Source organism: Neltuma alba, unplaced genomic scaffold (assembly GCF_004799145.2).
Source record: "Neltuma alba isolate B1F8T4 unplaced genomic scaffold, ASM479914v2 tig00011988_pilon, whole genome shotgun sequence".
Classification (NCBI taxonomy): domain Eukaryota; kingdom Viridiplantae; phylum Streptophyta; class Magnoliopsida; order Fabales; family Fabaceae; genus Neltuma; species Neltuma alba.
The window spans coordinates 258,512-275,646 of NW_021636561.1; the positions used below are offsets into that span (position 1 = coordinate 258,512).

General features: G+C 36.7%; 1 protein-coding gene across 1 annotated transcript; it reads left to right on the plus strand.

Annotated features, from left to right (window-relative positions):
- The first annotated feature begins 10,548 nt into the window (after window positions 1–10,548).
- LOC114720559 (uncharacterized) lies at window positions 10,549–12,735 on the plus strand. The gene has a single exon (XM_028906211.1). It carries the CDS (start codon window positions 11,030–11,032, stop codon window positions 12,119–12,121), a length of 1,092 nt encoding a protein of 363 aa, XP_028762044.1. The 5' UTR covers window positions 10,549–11,029; the 3' UTR covers window positions 12,122–12,735.
- The last annotated feature ends 4,400 nt before the right edge of the window (window positions 12,736–17,135 follow it).

The window sequence follows — 17,135 nt, forward strand, 5'->3', positions numbered from 1 at the left end:
GAATATCCTAATATACTTTTAGACTATTTATAACCGCATAGTATTATTTCATTGAAAATTTCATATATTGTGGTGTTAAATCGGTGAGTGGCTAGCTTTTTTGTTTTGATATCTAATCTAGCTTTTAAAACAATATTTTGATTTGAATGAATTAATAATTTTTAATATTATTAAATAGTTTAAAGATACATAAATTTAAATATATAAGGTTTTAGTCTAGTTTCAATAATTTCATTATAATTTTAGATTATTTAAATGTATTTCTAAATTATTTAATAATTTGATATTTTTCATATATATTAATTATATGTATATAATATTTTTTAAATTAATTATTGCGTCACCAGTTCGACTGATTGAACTATGACCCATTGATTTTTTCGGTTTGACTCACGGTCCGGCTTTTAAAATATTGGTAGAAACTATTCTTTTGGTCCTATTTTTAGGGCAAAAAAATTTTTTTTTTGTCCTATTTATAATATAGAGAGAAAAAAAATTTCATATGAATGTACACTTTTACCTTTTATTTATTATTGTGTTAATTTTGTTTTTATAAGATATAACACATATTAAATATAGATAAAGTTGAAAGGTTGTTAAATTTAAAATAAGAGTTAATGAAGTTTAAAATTTTTCTTAATATATGCAAAACATATTGAAAGTGACTATAAATAACACAAGAGGAGTAATTAGGAAGTTGATTTTAATCTTGTAGATTCTTAGAGAATTCCATTCCATCCTTTCATTTATTTCTTTATTTTTTAAATTTAAGGTAACATGACCACACAAAAACTATACTCCATGCGAAAGGAAACAAAATTAAGCCCGACCATTATGAAGAAGACTCTTAGATTTTAATGGTGTGTTTGGTTAACGAAGGGAGAGAAGGGAAGGGAAGGAAAAGATTTTTTTTTGGGAGATAAAACTAGATACTATATATTAATTGACAGAACTATACAAGGAACAACAGAACCTAAACTAGTCAAAAAGACACCCCTACCTAAGTTCTCTCATCACCCACCGCCTCTTGAATAAAAGGAGGTGGTTGATCAAAGATACAAAAATTTCTTGGAACCGTATGAGCTAAACTGGCTAAAGAGTCAGCGATTAAATTACAATCCCTGTTTACAAAGTGAAAATTAACTTGCCAGTCCCTAAGGAGAAACAGTCTAGCATCCTCAATGATGTCTCTAAAAGGGTGGTCATAATTACAACCCTGAATTAGTAAGTTAATGGCCCTTGAACAGTTAGTGAACACCGCGATTTTCCTGAAACGTTTTTCCTAGCAAAGATGCATTTTGTTGATGATGCCCATTATTTCCGCAATAGCCGGAGGCACTGAGACAAATTTTCTGCTAAAGCCACATATCCAATGGTGAGAGCTATCAGCTATTACCCTACCACAGCCACTACTGCCATCTTCTCGAACTGAACCGTCCACCTCTACCCTTACCACATCGTTGTCCAGCTGTACCTGTCTATTGGTGTTGCTCTGAGTGTCGGTATGAAAGATTGTTCTTTTGATTATCTCTTGATCCCAAGAAGCGCAAAACAAAGAGTTGTTTGCATTCCCATGATGACCAGGTACCTCTCCCTCGAACAGTAATTTACACCTGGAGACCCAAACATCCCAGCATATGTATCCAAACAAAGCGGACCACTGCACTATCTTAGTATGAGTAGCTCCCAAGTCATGTTTTAAGTTCCAACGGATCCAATCCTTCCCCAACAACGCGAAGAACCTGCCCCACTGAGTCTGATCAACACCTACCGTCCATTGCTCCCTAGCATTGAGATAGTCCTTGATCATGTGCATTGCATCTTCCTCTTGGTTGCATTCAAATGGGCACTGTGAAGTGTCGGTAATTATCCTACTAGCTCTTAGCTGCGTGATGTGCACTCGGTCATGAGCTAGGAGCCAAAGGAGCGCCTTCATTTTTTTTGGAATCACGCGTTGCCATATCCTCTTCCACATGCTTTCCTCCCTACTACCTGTACCTGTAAGAAGAAAATTATATGCGGACTTTACAGAGAAGAAACCATCACTAGATGGATTCCAAATAAACTTATCCTCTCCTCTCTCCTCTCTAGGGGGTGCACACAAGTTATCCGGTCAATAATGTGACTAGGAAACCAGGAAGCAAGCATCAGAATATTCCACTCTCCCATTCTATTAATATAATCACACACTTTCTCATTACAATCTATCAAATGTTCTCTTCTTGGTATATAGTCAATGAGGGGAGCCTCTAGTTCTGACCACTTCTCGAACCAGAAAGAAGCAGATCGGCCATTACCCAACTTTCTTCCCAACCCCAATTTGAACTTATTCCACACTTCACAAATGCCTCTCCAAGTGAGGGAAGAACAAGTCTTTTTCTTAATATCTGGCAGATCGAAATCCCACATTTGTATTTAGCTCTTAGTACCTGGACCCAAAGTGTGTTGCACCTAAGTAGGAGATTCCAACATAGCTTCATTATAAAAGCTTCATTCTGTTGTCTTAAATTCTTTATGCCCAAGCCTCCTTTTTTCCTATCCATTGTAATCTTTTCCCAAGCTAGGAGGTGTACTTTCTTGCTATCCTCAGTGTCACCCCAAAGGAATTGTTTACTTTTCTTATTAAGTTCTTTGAGGATTCCTTTGGGAAGGAGAATCGTCTGCATAAAATAAGAAGGCAGGGACGATAAAACCGCCTTAATCAATGTGGCTCTTCCTGTAAGGCTTAAAGTTTGACGTTTCTACCCAGAGAGACGTTTCTGAGCTTTCTCAAGGATGGGGGCAAACATCACTCTAGGGGCTCTCTCATACATCAGGGGGATCCCCAAGTACTTCCTAATATCGCCGGTTAAGCCAACTCCCATTCTACGACTTAGCTCAAGGGCTCTATTAATGTGCACATACTTTGAGAAGCATATCTTGGTTTTAGATCTATTCATCTTCTGCCCGGAGATCTTGCAAAATTTCTGAATACAGGCCATCATAGTATCCACTTGGTTAGTAGATGCTTCCCTAAAGAGAACTAGGTCATCCACAAAAAAGAGATGCGATAGTTTAGGACCCCCTGTACTTAATTGTATCGGTGTCCAACCTCCATCTTTAATCGCATCCTCAATTATATGAGCCAACTGTTCCATGCACAAGGTAAAAATGTAGGGAGAGATAGGGTCTCCCTGTCTAATCCCCCTGCTCGGGTAGAACTTCTCCGTGGCTTCCCCGTTCCAAAGTACTTAGAAAGAGGAAGAAGTTATGCATGCCATAATCACCTCAGACATCCGTTCACTAAACCCCACAAGTAGTAAAGTTTCCCTCATGAAGGACCATTCCAATGTATCATAAGCTTTTTCTAGATCTACTTTTACCGCTAGCCACTCTTTTTTCCGCTTCCTGTCTCTCATAGAATGAATCACCTTTTGAGCTATAATGATATAATCTGCACTCTTTCATCCTGCTATAAAGCTGCATTGGTGATTACCAACCACTTTAGCCATGATAGTCTTCAATCTCCTGCTTATGATTTTAGTTACAACTTTATAACTAACATTATAGAGTGAGATTGGTCTGAAGTCCCTCAAGTCCTCAGGGTTGTCCACTTTTGGTATAAGGACTAAGTTGGTGTCATTCAAAGAGGCAATTTTTCCAGGTTCTTTGAAGGCTTCCTTAGCCAATTCACAAATGGAATTTCCAATTAGGCTCCAATATTCTGGATAGATTAAGGCTTGTATTCCATCAGGCACAGGAGATTTAAACGAACCCATGTGAAACACTGCTGTTTTTATTTCCTCATCCGACACAAACATATCTAGTAACCCCTTATCTAATATTGTCAACAGAGGAAAGCAGGTCTGGGTATTGAAGCTTTCCACAGTTGGTGAGTCACTTTTAAAGAGCTCATTGTAGAAATTCAACGCCATGTTTTTCAATTCAGATTGGTTGAAGATCCAAACTCCATCAGAATTCTTCAACCCCTCCACACGGTTTTTCCTCTTTCTAATAATGGCCGATTGGTGAAAAAATCGGGTATTCTTATCTCCCCACTTTAGCCAATTACATTGAGACCTCTGAAACCACATTAGCTCTTCTTGATTAAGCACCTTATTATACTCTTTCCATAGTTCCTGTTCTGCTTGATAAAGACCTTGGCTATCTCTTCTACCTCTAGATCTCTCAATGCCTTCAATTCTCTTTAACAAGGTTCTTTTTTTTTGGTTCAGGTTCCTAAAAAAAATTTTGGTTCCATACACTGGCTTCCTGTGTAAACTTCTTTATTTTTTCCTCCCATGAACCCGTACTCCACCCTTTCCAGATAACCTCCACAAAGCTTTCCTCTAGAAGCCACCCTGCGTTACACCTAAAAGGAGTCTGGTATCTATTTGGCCTGTCTAACGGGGTGGTTCTTATCAAGAGGGGTCTATGATCTGAACCAAATTTACTCATGTGGAAGACTTTTGTGAGTGGGAACAACTCATTCTAGTCATTGTTTGTAAAGACCCAGTCCAAGCGTTCTCTGATATGACCATTTTCCCAAGTGAAACGGTCTCCTATTCTTTCCGCTTCCAAGAGATTAGCACTCTGAATGCAGTCGTTGAATTCATACATTGATCTGAAATTGAGAGATCATCCCCCTACCTTATCTTCAGTGGATAAATAAGTATTAAAATCCCCCAAGACCATCCACGGCCCATATAACTCTCCACTTAGCTCCTTGAGATCATTCTAAAGATGTCTGCATAAGAGGTAGGAAGGTTCCGCATATACTCCTGTTAACCAAAAAGCACCGGGAGTATTTTTTCCAACAACTCTAACATGACTTAGTTAGGTGGTGGACATGGCGTATTGAACATCCATTAGCTCCTCCATCCACAAAATCCAAATACCACCCGCATAACCAATAACTTCCACTCTGATCCATTTATTGAATCCTAGCTTCTTTACTATTTTATATGCTTTTTGACCACTCACTCTAGTTTCAGATAAAATTAGTAGGCTTACTTCCTTTCCTTTCAGCATGTCTTGTAACCATCTTGGAAAAGTTTTTGAAGTCGCACCGCGACAATTCCAGTAGGCAAAAATCATTAATAAGAAAAAATTAAAGGAGGAGGAATGAGACCGACCACATACCGCTTATTGTGCATCGAGTCCAACAACCAACGACTCCCCTTCAACATTTCCAAAGTCATGTACTTCTTCTGTTTTAAACCAAAAGTCCCTATTTTCATTGACTTCTCCCACTACATCTTCAGGCTGGTTTGTTTTACTACCAACATAGACATCTGGTGGTTGTTCCGGGGGTCGAATGAGCTCCTCGTTCGTGTTTTTTAGTTCAGTTCTATTTTGTTTCCATCTCTCAGCACTTCTTTCCAGGCCTTGCTCTATATCTTTATTATGTTGGGCTTCAATATGATCTGATGCAGACCCTTTTGTGAAGTCCAAGGTCCCATAGACTTTAAGGACCCAAAAATGACCTTGTGGGCTCTTCCCGTTGCCTTCTTTTTCAGAATAGGAGATGTTATTTTGGGCCATGTGGTTTGACTTCTCCTCTACCCATGATACCTCTCCTTTTTTCCTTCACTGGACTCAAGCATTGGGCTTTACTCCCTCCTTCTCTCTTTGTATTCGTTTCCTCCTCCCTTAGGCTTGAAAATAACATTTGGCCCATTTCTCCCATAGGAGGGTTTCCTATTTCCTTTATAGTTTCTCCTGTCGTAGCCTTCTTGTTCCTCTCTCCCCCTGACACTTTGTGACAACATCCTCTCTCTCCTCCATAGGTCAACTCATATCACCCACTTCAGAGTTGCTCGTTTCCCTTTGTTGACCGTTATGCTCTCTTTCATTTCCTTTCTCGGCTCTTGATTGTGATATATCTTTTTTCCTCCATGCTTTTGTATGGGTTTTCTTAATGTTGAGATTTTGTGGATCTGTTGATGTGACGTTAATAGCTTGCTCTTGTAGCACCTCAAATCGTGATTTCTGGCTTACTAGTTGCTATTTAGCAAGTTGGCGGCTACTCCCATTTCCTTTTTGTTGAATCTTTTTCTCTACCTTCGTTTTTTGGGTCCTGGGTCTAAAGGTACTTTTAGCTTTCATCCAGTTTCTGTATTCCTCCTTGGGACTAATGCCTGGTATACTGAACAGTGAATTTTTCTCTCTCAAGTCAACTTCCATCTCCTCCGTTCGATCTCTCGGCGTTTGCTTGTCCGGCGATGGTGATGTGCTTCCTGTATGTTCCTTATCTGACTGTGGCTCTGGCTAGACTAAGAGAGGATAGTTCTCTTTTTTATGCCCATATCGGTTGCACTAAAAACAAATAGTGTCCAAGCCCTCATACTCTACTGTATAGAGTGTTCTTTGAATCATGAATCTGGACTGTAGATTTCTGTTCAAGTCGACCTCAACACTGACCCTTGCAAACTTGCCTCTCTCCACTATTGTAGAATTGTTGTTGCAGTTAGCAAGCGTATTAATGTCTACTTTAAGAGCTCTTCCAGTTAAGTTGCCTAGCTCTAGCAAGCACTCTTCGAAGTAACAGTGCATCGGCAAGGTAGGGACTCTTACCCAGATTGCTACCTTCCTAACCTTATTACAGTATGGATTGAAATTTGGGCTCCATCTCTGAATAGCTAGATAATGCCCCTGTATCATTCGCAGACCATCAAAGAGGAGCCTCCTGCATAGCTCCACATCCTTTGCTCAAAAGACATAGTAATTATTTGGTAGGTCGATTTGTTCAAACCTTCCAGATTTCAAAATCCAACCTACCTTGTCCTTCATCATCCTCAAGTTGGTTTCCTTCCCTAGCAAGGTTAAAATCATAGCATCTTTTCATGGGAGACACAGCTCCTTTAGTCTTTCGTCTGACAGGTTAAGTTTTGGTATACCTTCTGTTGTGATATTTGTGGACGTGTGTCAAAGAAAAGGCATCATATTAATTGGTAATGTGGGGGTTAGAATAAGCACATTCTTAATGAGGATTTTATAAAAATTCAAATATTATTTTGAAATGAAAGAGCATATCAAAATAATATTTATTATCAGCATTAGTGAAGAAAAACTGAATAGTAAATCATCATCATCAATAGTTTTAATGCTTCAAAGATGGAGCAACAAAACCTTCAACGGATGTCCATGGTTTCAATACATTAAAAGTGTTAAATTCCAATCAAATTGTTTCAGTCATCCCAAAGCGTTAAGACTCTATTTCTATACGGTTTTCTAGTCTTAATATCTTAACCCAATGGTTTCAAAATTGCAAAACGTTCAAATCATAAACTTTAATGCATTATAAAACTTGCAACGGATGTCCATAGGAAGGGATATAATTCCACCGTTTCAACCATGTATCATCAATTCTTTTATTCGGTTTTAACTTTTGAATTCATGGGAAGAACGCACCATTGAATATCATGCTTTATGGTGGCAACGATCATTTCCTTTGGAGCCTATATAAGGGGCTTTAGCCAAGGTACAAACACACACAGCTCTAGAGTTTTCGAGCTCCTTTCTTCCCCCTCTTGTGTGCTCTCTTACCTGCTGAGTTTACTACTATCTTCTGCTGTTCTGCTCATCCTGTTTTACAGGAAGGACCCGTTTAATCCTGGGAAGTGCCGCATCCTTATCTACTGGTAGTTCCGGAATAGCTCTTAAGGACAGCGTCCTTATTAACTATTTATTTTGTAGGTGTTGCCGCCAACACCTTCAATCATCTTTTTCTACTTTTCACTCAGTTCAGGAGCTAAATCTTCCTCCTCTTTAAGCCATTCCTTTATCAAGGACTCAAAGTCTTCAGTGAAAACCTTCTCCTCTTCTCCCATTAGTTTGGCTTTGTAAGATATCGGGTTCCTTATTTTATTTTTCATCTCCTTGGGCTCATTCTTGTCCTCCGCTGACGCACTCTGTTCATGGTCCTTCATAACAGAGTCTTCAATCCCCTCCTTTCCTGTGTTCTTTGGACTTCGGGTTTCCTAGGGTTCTCCTGCATTTTTTTAATGTTCCTCCCCAAGATGTCATCTTCATCTGAAGTATTTCCTTGGTTCCCCTCTGGCGAAGAGTTGCCTGAGTTGACCAACTGAACTTTGTGTGCACTGTTTCTCTCTCTATGATTCTCGCTCATCTCTTTAAGTCTATGAAAAGAATTTTAATAGAAGAAAGAGAAGAAGAGAGGATGGAAGGGATTTCAATTAAAAAAAAAAAGAGAGATTTTAATATTATTTTGGTTGGTTCAGAAGGGAGGAGAGGGTTAAAATTTTTTATGGACAAATTTACCCTTATTTTATTTAAGTTGTTTTTCAAACTTTATAAAATATTTAATAAAATATAATTATACGCACATAAAGTTATATTTTATAATTATACTCATAATTACAATATATATAATAATTATTCTTCAAAAATGAGTCGCAAGGGGTCCACAATGCGATCCACAATGCGAGGGATGCCAAGGCTGTTGGATAAAGAGAAAAGGAAAATAACACTTTTTTTTTTAGGGGGGGCTCAAAAATGAACTCGCCTCCCCTAATCGTGACTTGCTCCACTGTCGCTAGCCCCGGCATTTACCTCCTCACCGGCGACTCCTTCAACTTCTACTCCCGCCCTCCCCTTTCATCGTCTCTTGTTGCAGGTTTGGGTTCGTGCTGATCACTGTCTTCATGGGTTGGGGATGGCGAAAGCAGCGGCGGCAGCGAAGAGGTAATTGACCAGGGGCGAGACACAGGCAAACCAACGCGTGAAGCAGCTGAAGTTGGCATGGGCGGGATTGGAATATTTAAAAAATAGTATGGACAATATGGTCAGAATGAGACAAATTGTTTCTCTCCCTTGCACTCTTGGAGGGAAGTGAGGTGATGGAAGTAAAGAGGAAAACGACAAAAACTTTTACCATTCCTTCCTTCCCTTCTTTTCAACCAAGCACACTAATTCCTCCTCCTTTTTTTTTTTTTCTTTCCTTCCCCTTCCCTCAAAAAAGTGAAAAAACCCCCCGCCAATCACTACCTTAGGCAAGACATTAATAATCCTCGTCTGACAACTATTAGGGTGTGTTTGGTTGGAGGGGAAGGGAGGGGAAGGGAGGGAAATGAGCTCCTCCCCTCCCCTCCTCTCCCTCCCCCCATTTTGGCTCCCCTCCAAATTGGGGGTTTTTGGAGGGGAGCCAAAATTTTGGACTATTATGCCCTTATGGTTTTTTTAATATTCTACTTCTACCCATAAAATATATTATTATAATATTTATTTCAAATAAAAAATATATCATCCTAAATAAAAAAATAAAAAATATATACATTATTATAATTAAAAATATATTATAAAAATTATTTAAAAATAAAAATTATTTAAATAAAAATTATAATATTATAAAATTAATTGTTTTTTATAAATATATTATTTATTAAATATATTTTAAAGCTGGAAAAAAAGATAGCCTAAAGAAAATAAAATTTCATTTTTCTTAGAGCATACAAAATTTGTTAATTTGATTATTTTAAATATATTATTATATTAATTAGAATAAAAAATTACTATACCAATTTTTTAATACACATATTAACATGATAAGACTGATTTTTTATTAAATTATATAATTTAAATTAAGATGTAAATTAATTTATATAATATATCAATAAAAAACATAAACTAATATGTAAGGATAAAATGGTAAATTGATTATTATTATCCCTCCCCTCCCCTTCCTGAACCAAACAATGGATCATTAAATACCCTCCCCTCCCCTCCTTTTTAATCAAACCAAACAAGGTGAGGATGAAACCTTCCCTCCCCTCCCCTCAAACCAAACAGGCCCTTAAGAGCTCGCTTGGGGAATGGTTGTGGTATTTGTTTGGGCAGTTTGGGCCGAACCATTTATGCTTAAAGGAGTTGTCACATTTTCATCAACTGAGTTCTTACTTGAGCCCAAAAAGAAAAGAAAAGAAAAAGAACTGAGTTCTTACTTAACATCATCTCATAGGAACGAGTCTGGGTGCTGAGGATGAGCATGATTTGAACCATCTAAATTTATTTTTTTAAAAAAATAATTATTTTAATAAATATATAATATAAAATCAAAATAATATATTAACCATTACTTTTTAAAAAATAAATAATTAAAAGGTTTAAATCCGAGTCTAATGAGTTTGACTTATGGCTTTCTCTTTTCCATATTCATGGAAAAAAATAAAGTACTTGTAATGATTGATTTGAAATTTTAAATATTATCTTAACCCAATCAATCAATATGTCTTCGAAATATCTTCTACCAAGCTCATCCCCACAGTATAGCTTGATACAAACACATACTGTTGTAAAATTATAAATTTATAAAATAAAATGAATTGAAATTTTACATTTAAGATTAAAAAAATTTCTCATTTAGATTTTATATTTTGAAGAAGGCCGATGTTTAATTTTCATTTGGGCACATAACTGGGCCCCACCGATATATAATTTTGCTTACAGGATTAAATATGAAACGGATCAGGATTTTAATTAATTATGTCAAAGACAGAAAGATTTAATTATTTAAGAATTGGGATTGAGGCTCAGGTATGGAAACACCGAGACACCTCTCACGAGTTTCGATGATATACTGTGGCGGAATGTGGAGGAAACACCGCTAAGCAAAGCATAATACGGACGAAAATGGAGCTCCGCTTTGACCAATGATCAATCCACAACGCAAATCCCTTTCTCCAATTCCAAATCCTTTTCCTGCCCCGCACTCTCTCACTCCTCATCCTAGTTTCCGCCATGCGAGCATGCTTTCTTCCTCCTCATCCTCCAGCTCCGCTCTCTCGCGTCTCCTGATCCCCTTTCTATTTTCTAGGTATTGCATCGCTTCAATCTCTCCTCACACTTTGTTCAATTCTTGCATGTGTGATCTCCATTGTCGGTAAAGAGCCCTGTGTATAGATACCCAGCTCTTAATTTTCGATTTTGCAGTAGAATCTTGTTCCTTCGGATCGTGGGTTTGACTTTAAACTTGATTTTAATCTTGAATATCAATGAAATAATCGCCTTTTGCGACGGAGTTTTATTAAACATGGAGATTTCCAGTGGAGGTGGAGGTTGTTCTCCTAGAAACAGGTCTGATCATTTGAGGAAAGAGGGATCCGGAGAGGCCGCTTTTCAACTTTCGGCGTTGGAACTCTCTGATCATGGTCATACCTATCAATTCCAATCAATGAATGCATTGGAGATTTTGAGAGAGACTGTCTGGATACTTAGGTATAATTGCTGGGCCTTCATGGCAATCTTGGCTTTGCTCATTTGTCCTGTTTCTGCTGTGCTTTTATCTAATACATTAGTAGATATGTCGATTGTGAAGAGTCTCACTATTCGGCTTATGTTGGTTGCCAAGACTAGTGGTCTCCCTCTGAGAGACCTCATCAAGCAATCTTGCCAGCGTTTTGCAGAGACGATGGTTTCTTCCGCTATGTGCCTACCTCTGTACATCACCTTGTTGTTATTGTCAAAAGCAGCCGTGGTGTATTCTGTAGATTGTACGTATTCGAGAAAAAAGTTCGATGCTTTGAAGTTTTATGTGATCATCACTAAGTTCTGGAGGAGGATAGTTTCTACATATATGTGGGTGTGTACAGTTGTGGTTGGTTGCATCACCATGTTTTGTGTTTTTCTTGTTTGCTTCTGCAGTGCATTGTCTGTTCTTGGCTTTTCTCCAGATATAGTTGTTTATGCTGCAGTGTTGGTGGGTCTGGTCTTCTCTGTGATATTTGCCAACGCTATTATCATTTGTAACATTGCAATCGTAATCTCTGTACTGGAGGATGTTTCGGGAGCACAGGCAATGCTGCGGTCTAACATCTTAATCAAGGGACAAACACAGGTTGGTCTACTGATATATCTTGGATCAACCATAGGAATGGCCCTTGTGGAGGGTTTGTTTGAGCATCGAGTGAAGACGCTAAGCTATGGTGATGGATCCTCTAGGATGTGGGAGGGGCCGCTCTTGGTGATAATGTATTCATTTGTGGTGCTTATAGATTCCATGATGAGTGCAGTTTTCTACTTCAGTTGTAGATCATTCAGAAGTGCTGTTGACGCTTCAACTGGTGAAGGCAATTCCATTTTAGAAACTCTGGCTATTTCTGCTGAAACAGTGAACGTTCAATGACATAGTCAATGTGACTTTTATATACTAGCCGACTTGATAAGATAAAGACGAGAGTAGCAAGAAAATTTTCAAATCAATACGTGTCATCACGGAAGAACATTGCCGGACGCCAGGAACGACTGACTTCGGATGACTTTCAAGCTTCGACTCTGAGATCAGATGACTAATTTGAGTGCCTGAGAATCTCTACTTTTAGTAGGTTATAGATACACAGAGGTAAATAAAAGCTTGGTAATCCATGGTTCAATTTTTTGGAATGTCACTAGAAAAGCTGTTATTTTTAAGAAAATAGTACAAAATCAATTAAAATTTAAGCACAAATCCCTTCGTTTTTGTGTTATACAGATTTATGTCATATCATTCAAAATCTTTTGTCCGTATTTTGTGTGGTAGGCATTGGAAAAATTTGCGGTGAGTTCATCTTGGTACTAACAACATTGATGAACGACGAGTGGGCATAACGAGTCTGTCTTAAGCTCTGCTCTTCTTATGTGGCTTCATAATTACTTTTGCCTAATGATGTTTGGTTGTTCTTAATCTTTCAATGACCCCAATGCCAAGAAAATAAGAAGAGCGTTTCTTCTTAATTACACTAGTCTAATGCTGCCCCAAAATGAAAAAAAGGTGTCTGTCGTTAAATCTTCAATGAATTCATGCAGATCAGGTTAGTTTGAATAATACCCATATGAAGTTCTCATGCATCGAAAGACCTCTGTATGCTAGATTATTTTCGATTGGTTTTTAACTTGTGACTTTTGTTACTGTTAATTGGTTCTATTTTATGCGTTCCGGTACTTGTAAAACCAGTGATTATGGTATATTCGATGCCAAATTAGATGTTTGTTAAATGCGTTGTAGTGTTCAGTAGTTTTGGGACCCCCATAGAAATAGAACAAAGGTGGGAGTGTTGATTCTTTTCTTCCTTGATTCAATACTAATGCTTGTCAATCAATATGTGAATATAATAGATAACACTAGTTTTGATATTTTAACTCAATATTTTACTGTGTATTACTACTGGTAAAACCCCCTCCCCCCAAAAAAAAAAAGAAAAAAACACATACAAAAAACTCATCTTCGCTGAGACTACTGAGACGGGTGACACACTAGCAATGTATTACTCCTTAGGTCCTAAGTATAAAATTCATTTTATAGTTTGTTCTACAAAATGGGTTTTATATTTAGAATCGGAAGAGTATTAAAGCACTTTGTGTGATTGAGATCATGCTACATGCTTAATCGTGCAATCTCCAAAGCAGCTATTTATGCTATTGCTGCAGAAAATGTTGGACGCCTTTTGTTAATCATGATTGATCATTCACTTCTGGAAATTTATTATTGATTTGACCTCTGAACTTTTAATTTAGCTTATTTTTTCACTCGAATCCCATGTGGTTTAGCAAGTGACTTAAAGTTGGTTTCATTACAACCTTACATGTTCATCTGAAAGTTTGAAGTAAACAGATAGTTTGTCTGAAAGCTGAGATTCAACAGCCATACATGTTCTTTCTAAACAGAACAATCCCTTGATGTATAAAAATTACTTGGCTTGGTGAAGTGAACCAAAAATCTCAGATGCCCCTCACTGACATCCCAAATCCAGAGCCACTCTACTCTTTAATTTTCGGGGATGTTTTAATCAAACTGACTGAATTTTGGGGGGGAAAAGGGGGGGGGGGGTAAGATGTCAGTGGCCTTTTCGGCTTGATGGTACAATGATCACTCTTGTAATCTTGTTGGTACTAGGTTGCGGGTTTGATTCTACTCATGCCATCTAAACCTTGCCTTTGTAATCCAAAAAATAAAATAAAGGAACAATTAATCTTTTGGTCTATATAATTTTGACATGTTTGTAATTTAGCTCCTATGTTTTGACTCAATGCAACTTAGTCCTTAAAGTTTTGATCAGGTAAGTTTGACTTGTTGCAATTCGTTCTCTATAGTTTTATCTATCTTATAATTTAGTTCTTATATTTTTGAAAATTGAAATTATATATCTAAAAAGGGATAAAAGTATAGGGACCAAGCTGTAGCAAGCCAAATTTCAGGGACTGATTTACAACCAAGTCAAAATTGTAGAGATTGAGTTGCATCGAGTTAAAGTATAAGGATTAAATTACAAATAAGTAAAAATTAGGGGGGCTAAAAGATTGATTTTCCCTAAAATAAAACAGATATTGACCCTGATATAGTGTGATTTCAAATACAAGAACCATAGATTCAGCATCTATCCAAAATTATATTGCTGGGTTTACAGAGTTACTATCAGGCTAACTGCATTGTGGATTATCTGTTTTCCACAGCAACCAATTAATTAGCTGTATGATTCATCAAATTCTTCAGTTCAACTTCCCTTATCACAATTGAAATTATGTTATCATCCTGCTGCGCCATTCCATGCAAACACAACTTTGTCTGGATGCTAGCAAGCAGAAATTTGACAATTTGTTTAATTTAAAAAAATAAAAACAAAAATAAAAACCCAGGAACTCAATGGGGAGAGAATTAATGAACTGCCCATGCAGTTGGAATCCAACCTGCAGATTTGACTGCAACATGATCAGATTGAGCTTTGATGCTTCTATAGCTAGTATCATCAAATGTCTCCCCATTTGACAAATACTGATAATATGATCAAGTGAGAGATGTGGGAGCAACATGGAAGTGAAAGGGCCTGTAACTAAATGCAGAGATACTGAGAGTGAAAGAATGAATCTGCAAGCAAGCAAAGCAGCAAAACAAAAACCAGAAAGTCACATCTCATGTCTGTGTGGTAGCTTTCATGATGGGACAATGATAGCTTTGGGCGGGTGGGTGGATGGAGAGGTCATTGAGGCTTTTGTGGGATGTTGGATGGACTGTGTTATGATTATTTTTATATTATGCGATGTAATGGAAGAAGCATCAGTCCAAAGTTCCATCACCGACCGAGGGAATCTCTTGTTCTTTTACCTTCCCCACTTCATGTTCCTTTCTCATTCATTACTTTCAACACACTGCACCTTTTTTGTTTTTGAGTGCCAAATTGGAATCCTCTTCTGTTTTTTCACCCTTTTATTTGCAAGCCAGCGGTTGCTGGACGTGATGGAACCTGAATTCAAATGCCACTAAGGACGCTTCAGGTGCTGCCAAGCCAAGAGGCCGTGGATGGTGATAAGCATACAAAAAGTTACTTTTATTATATGATAAGATTTAGCTAAATACTACTCTCGAAGTTTAATATAAAAGTTAAATAACTAGTTTTAAAAAAATTTAAAAAATTAGTTAAGTTGATTAAGTATAACAAATATGTGTTGACTTTTTCAAACTACTCTATTTAATCATGTGCTTTGAAATTGTTTTTTGATGGGAATTCCCTTACAATCAAAAGGATATTTAAAAAAATATATATAAATTTTAAATATGAGAACTAAATTCACTCTTCAACTAACTCTTGTATTAAATACTGAAGGTAGGAGTTAGTACACATCCGGTGTTTCCTATGACCATGATGGATAGTGACTTGTCAATTTCTACGAAAAAATTAACCTAATATCATCAATAATATTAATCTATTTAAAAGGATGTTCGTTATCACGTCCCCTAATAATTAAATTAATAGTTTCTACATAATTAGAATATGGCACTATATTTTTATACCCTCTATGCTACCATAAATTAAGACCATGATACCATTTAAAACTATGTTTCTCATAGAATATAAAAGAGAAAGGTATTATAAAAACAATGGAGGTGAAAGTGTACAAACACACATAACATTTAAGAGATGAAAGAAGTGCTGCGCGTGCATGTGGAGTAAAATCTATCAAATCAAGTATTCCTCTTCTAGCCTGCCCAACACGCCCAACGCCTGGTTGGGTACAGGATGATGTTTGCGGTTTATTGGGAATAAGAACATGGGGTCTGCTACTGTCACAGTTCATTCCTCTTTGTACAATAAGTTTCATCTCTTTTTCCCAATTTCTAACATGAAATGAATTTAGAAATTAGAATAGTTGGACATAGGAGTGGGCATTCAGTTATTGGATTCGACTAACAGTGATAATCAAACTAATCAAATAACCAAAATATACATATTTATAAAACCGAACCGAAACCGAAATGCAACAACTAAATGAACCCAATTAACCGAAATAAATTCAGTTTGGTTAGCTAGTTTATTTAATTAGTAAGCCTTTTTTTTGGACTTTTTCTGTTCCAAACAGTATGACAGTAGCCTACATAATATAATAAAAATCTAAAGACTAATAATCTATTTGAAAGCCCACACAAGATCCAAAAGAGTATATAAATTGATAACAAATTTAAAATCAAACATAATAAAAGTCTAAATAAACAAACTACCACTTCAGCAACATTAACATTTAAAATTTTAAAATACAGCATTACAAAAGTCCAAATAAATCCAACTAGCCCCCAAGCTCTCCTTATATGCAACATAACACAGCTATTTGGTTTTTTAACAATAAGGGAGACTGGTCCAAAAAAACAAAAAAGGAGGCTGGTCAAAAAGAAAGAAAATAGAGAAAGATTAAAAAATTTATTCAAAAAAGGTTTTTAATAAATTTTGGTTATCGGTTATAACCAAAATATTTTAAAAGACACCGAATCGAGCACTGATAACCGAAATAATTAACCAAAAAAAAATCTAATTAATCAAACAAAAAAAAACCGAATTAAGACCGATTCGGTTATGGCTTGGTTTTGCTCACACCTAATTAGACACTTTTTTTTAGAGTTAAAAAAGCGCACTTTTTTGTTATTATTAATAAATCCAGAACGTCCCTTTCACATATCACATACATCATTCTTTCAATAATAATAATAATAATAGCAACAACTATTCTTTGTGGGTCGGTGTTAAAGGATGAACCATGATTGGAGGTAGTATATACAAGCCAAATTAGGGTACTAGGTACAAGAGATATCTCATGATCAATTGGATGGAAAATATATTTTATTTTATGATTATTTACATCTTAATTTTATTTTATTAAATATCTTTTTCGTTATT

Coding starts and splice junctions, on each gene's coding strand:
- LOC114720559 (XM_028906211.1), top strand. CDS start 11,030: ATGGAGATTTCCAGTGGAGGTGGAGGTTGTTCTCCTAGAAACAGGTCT.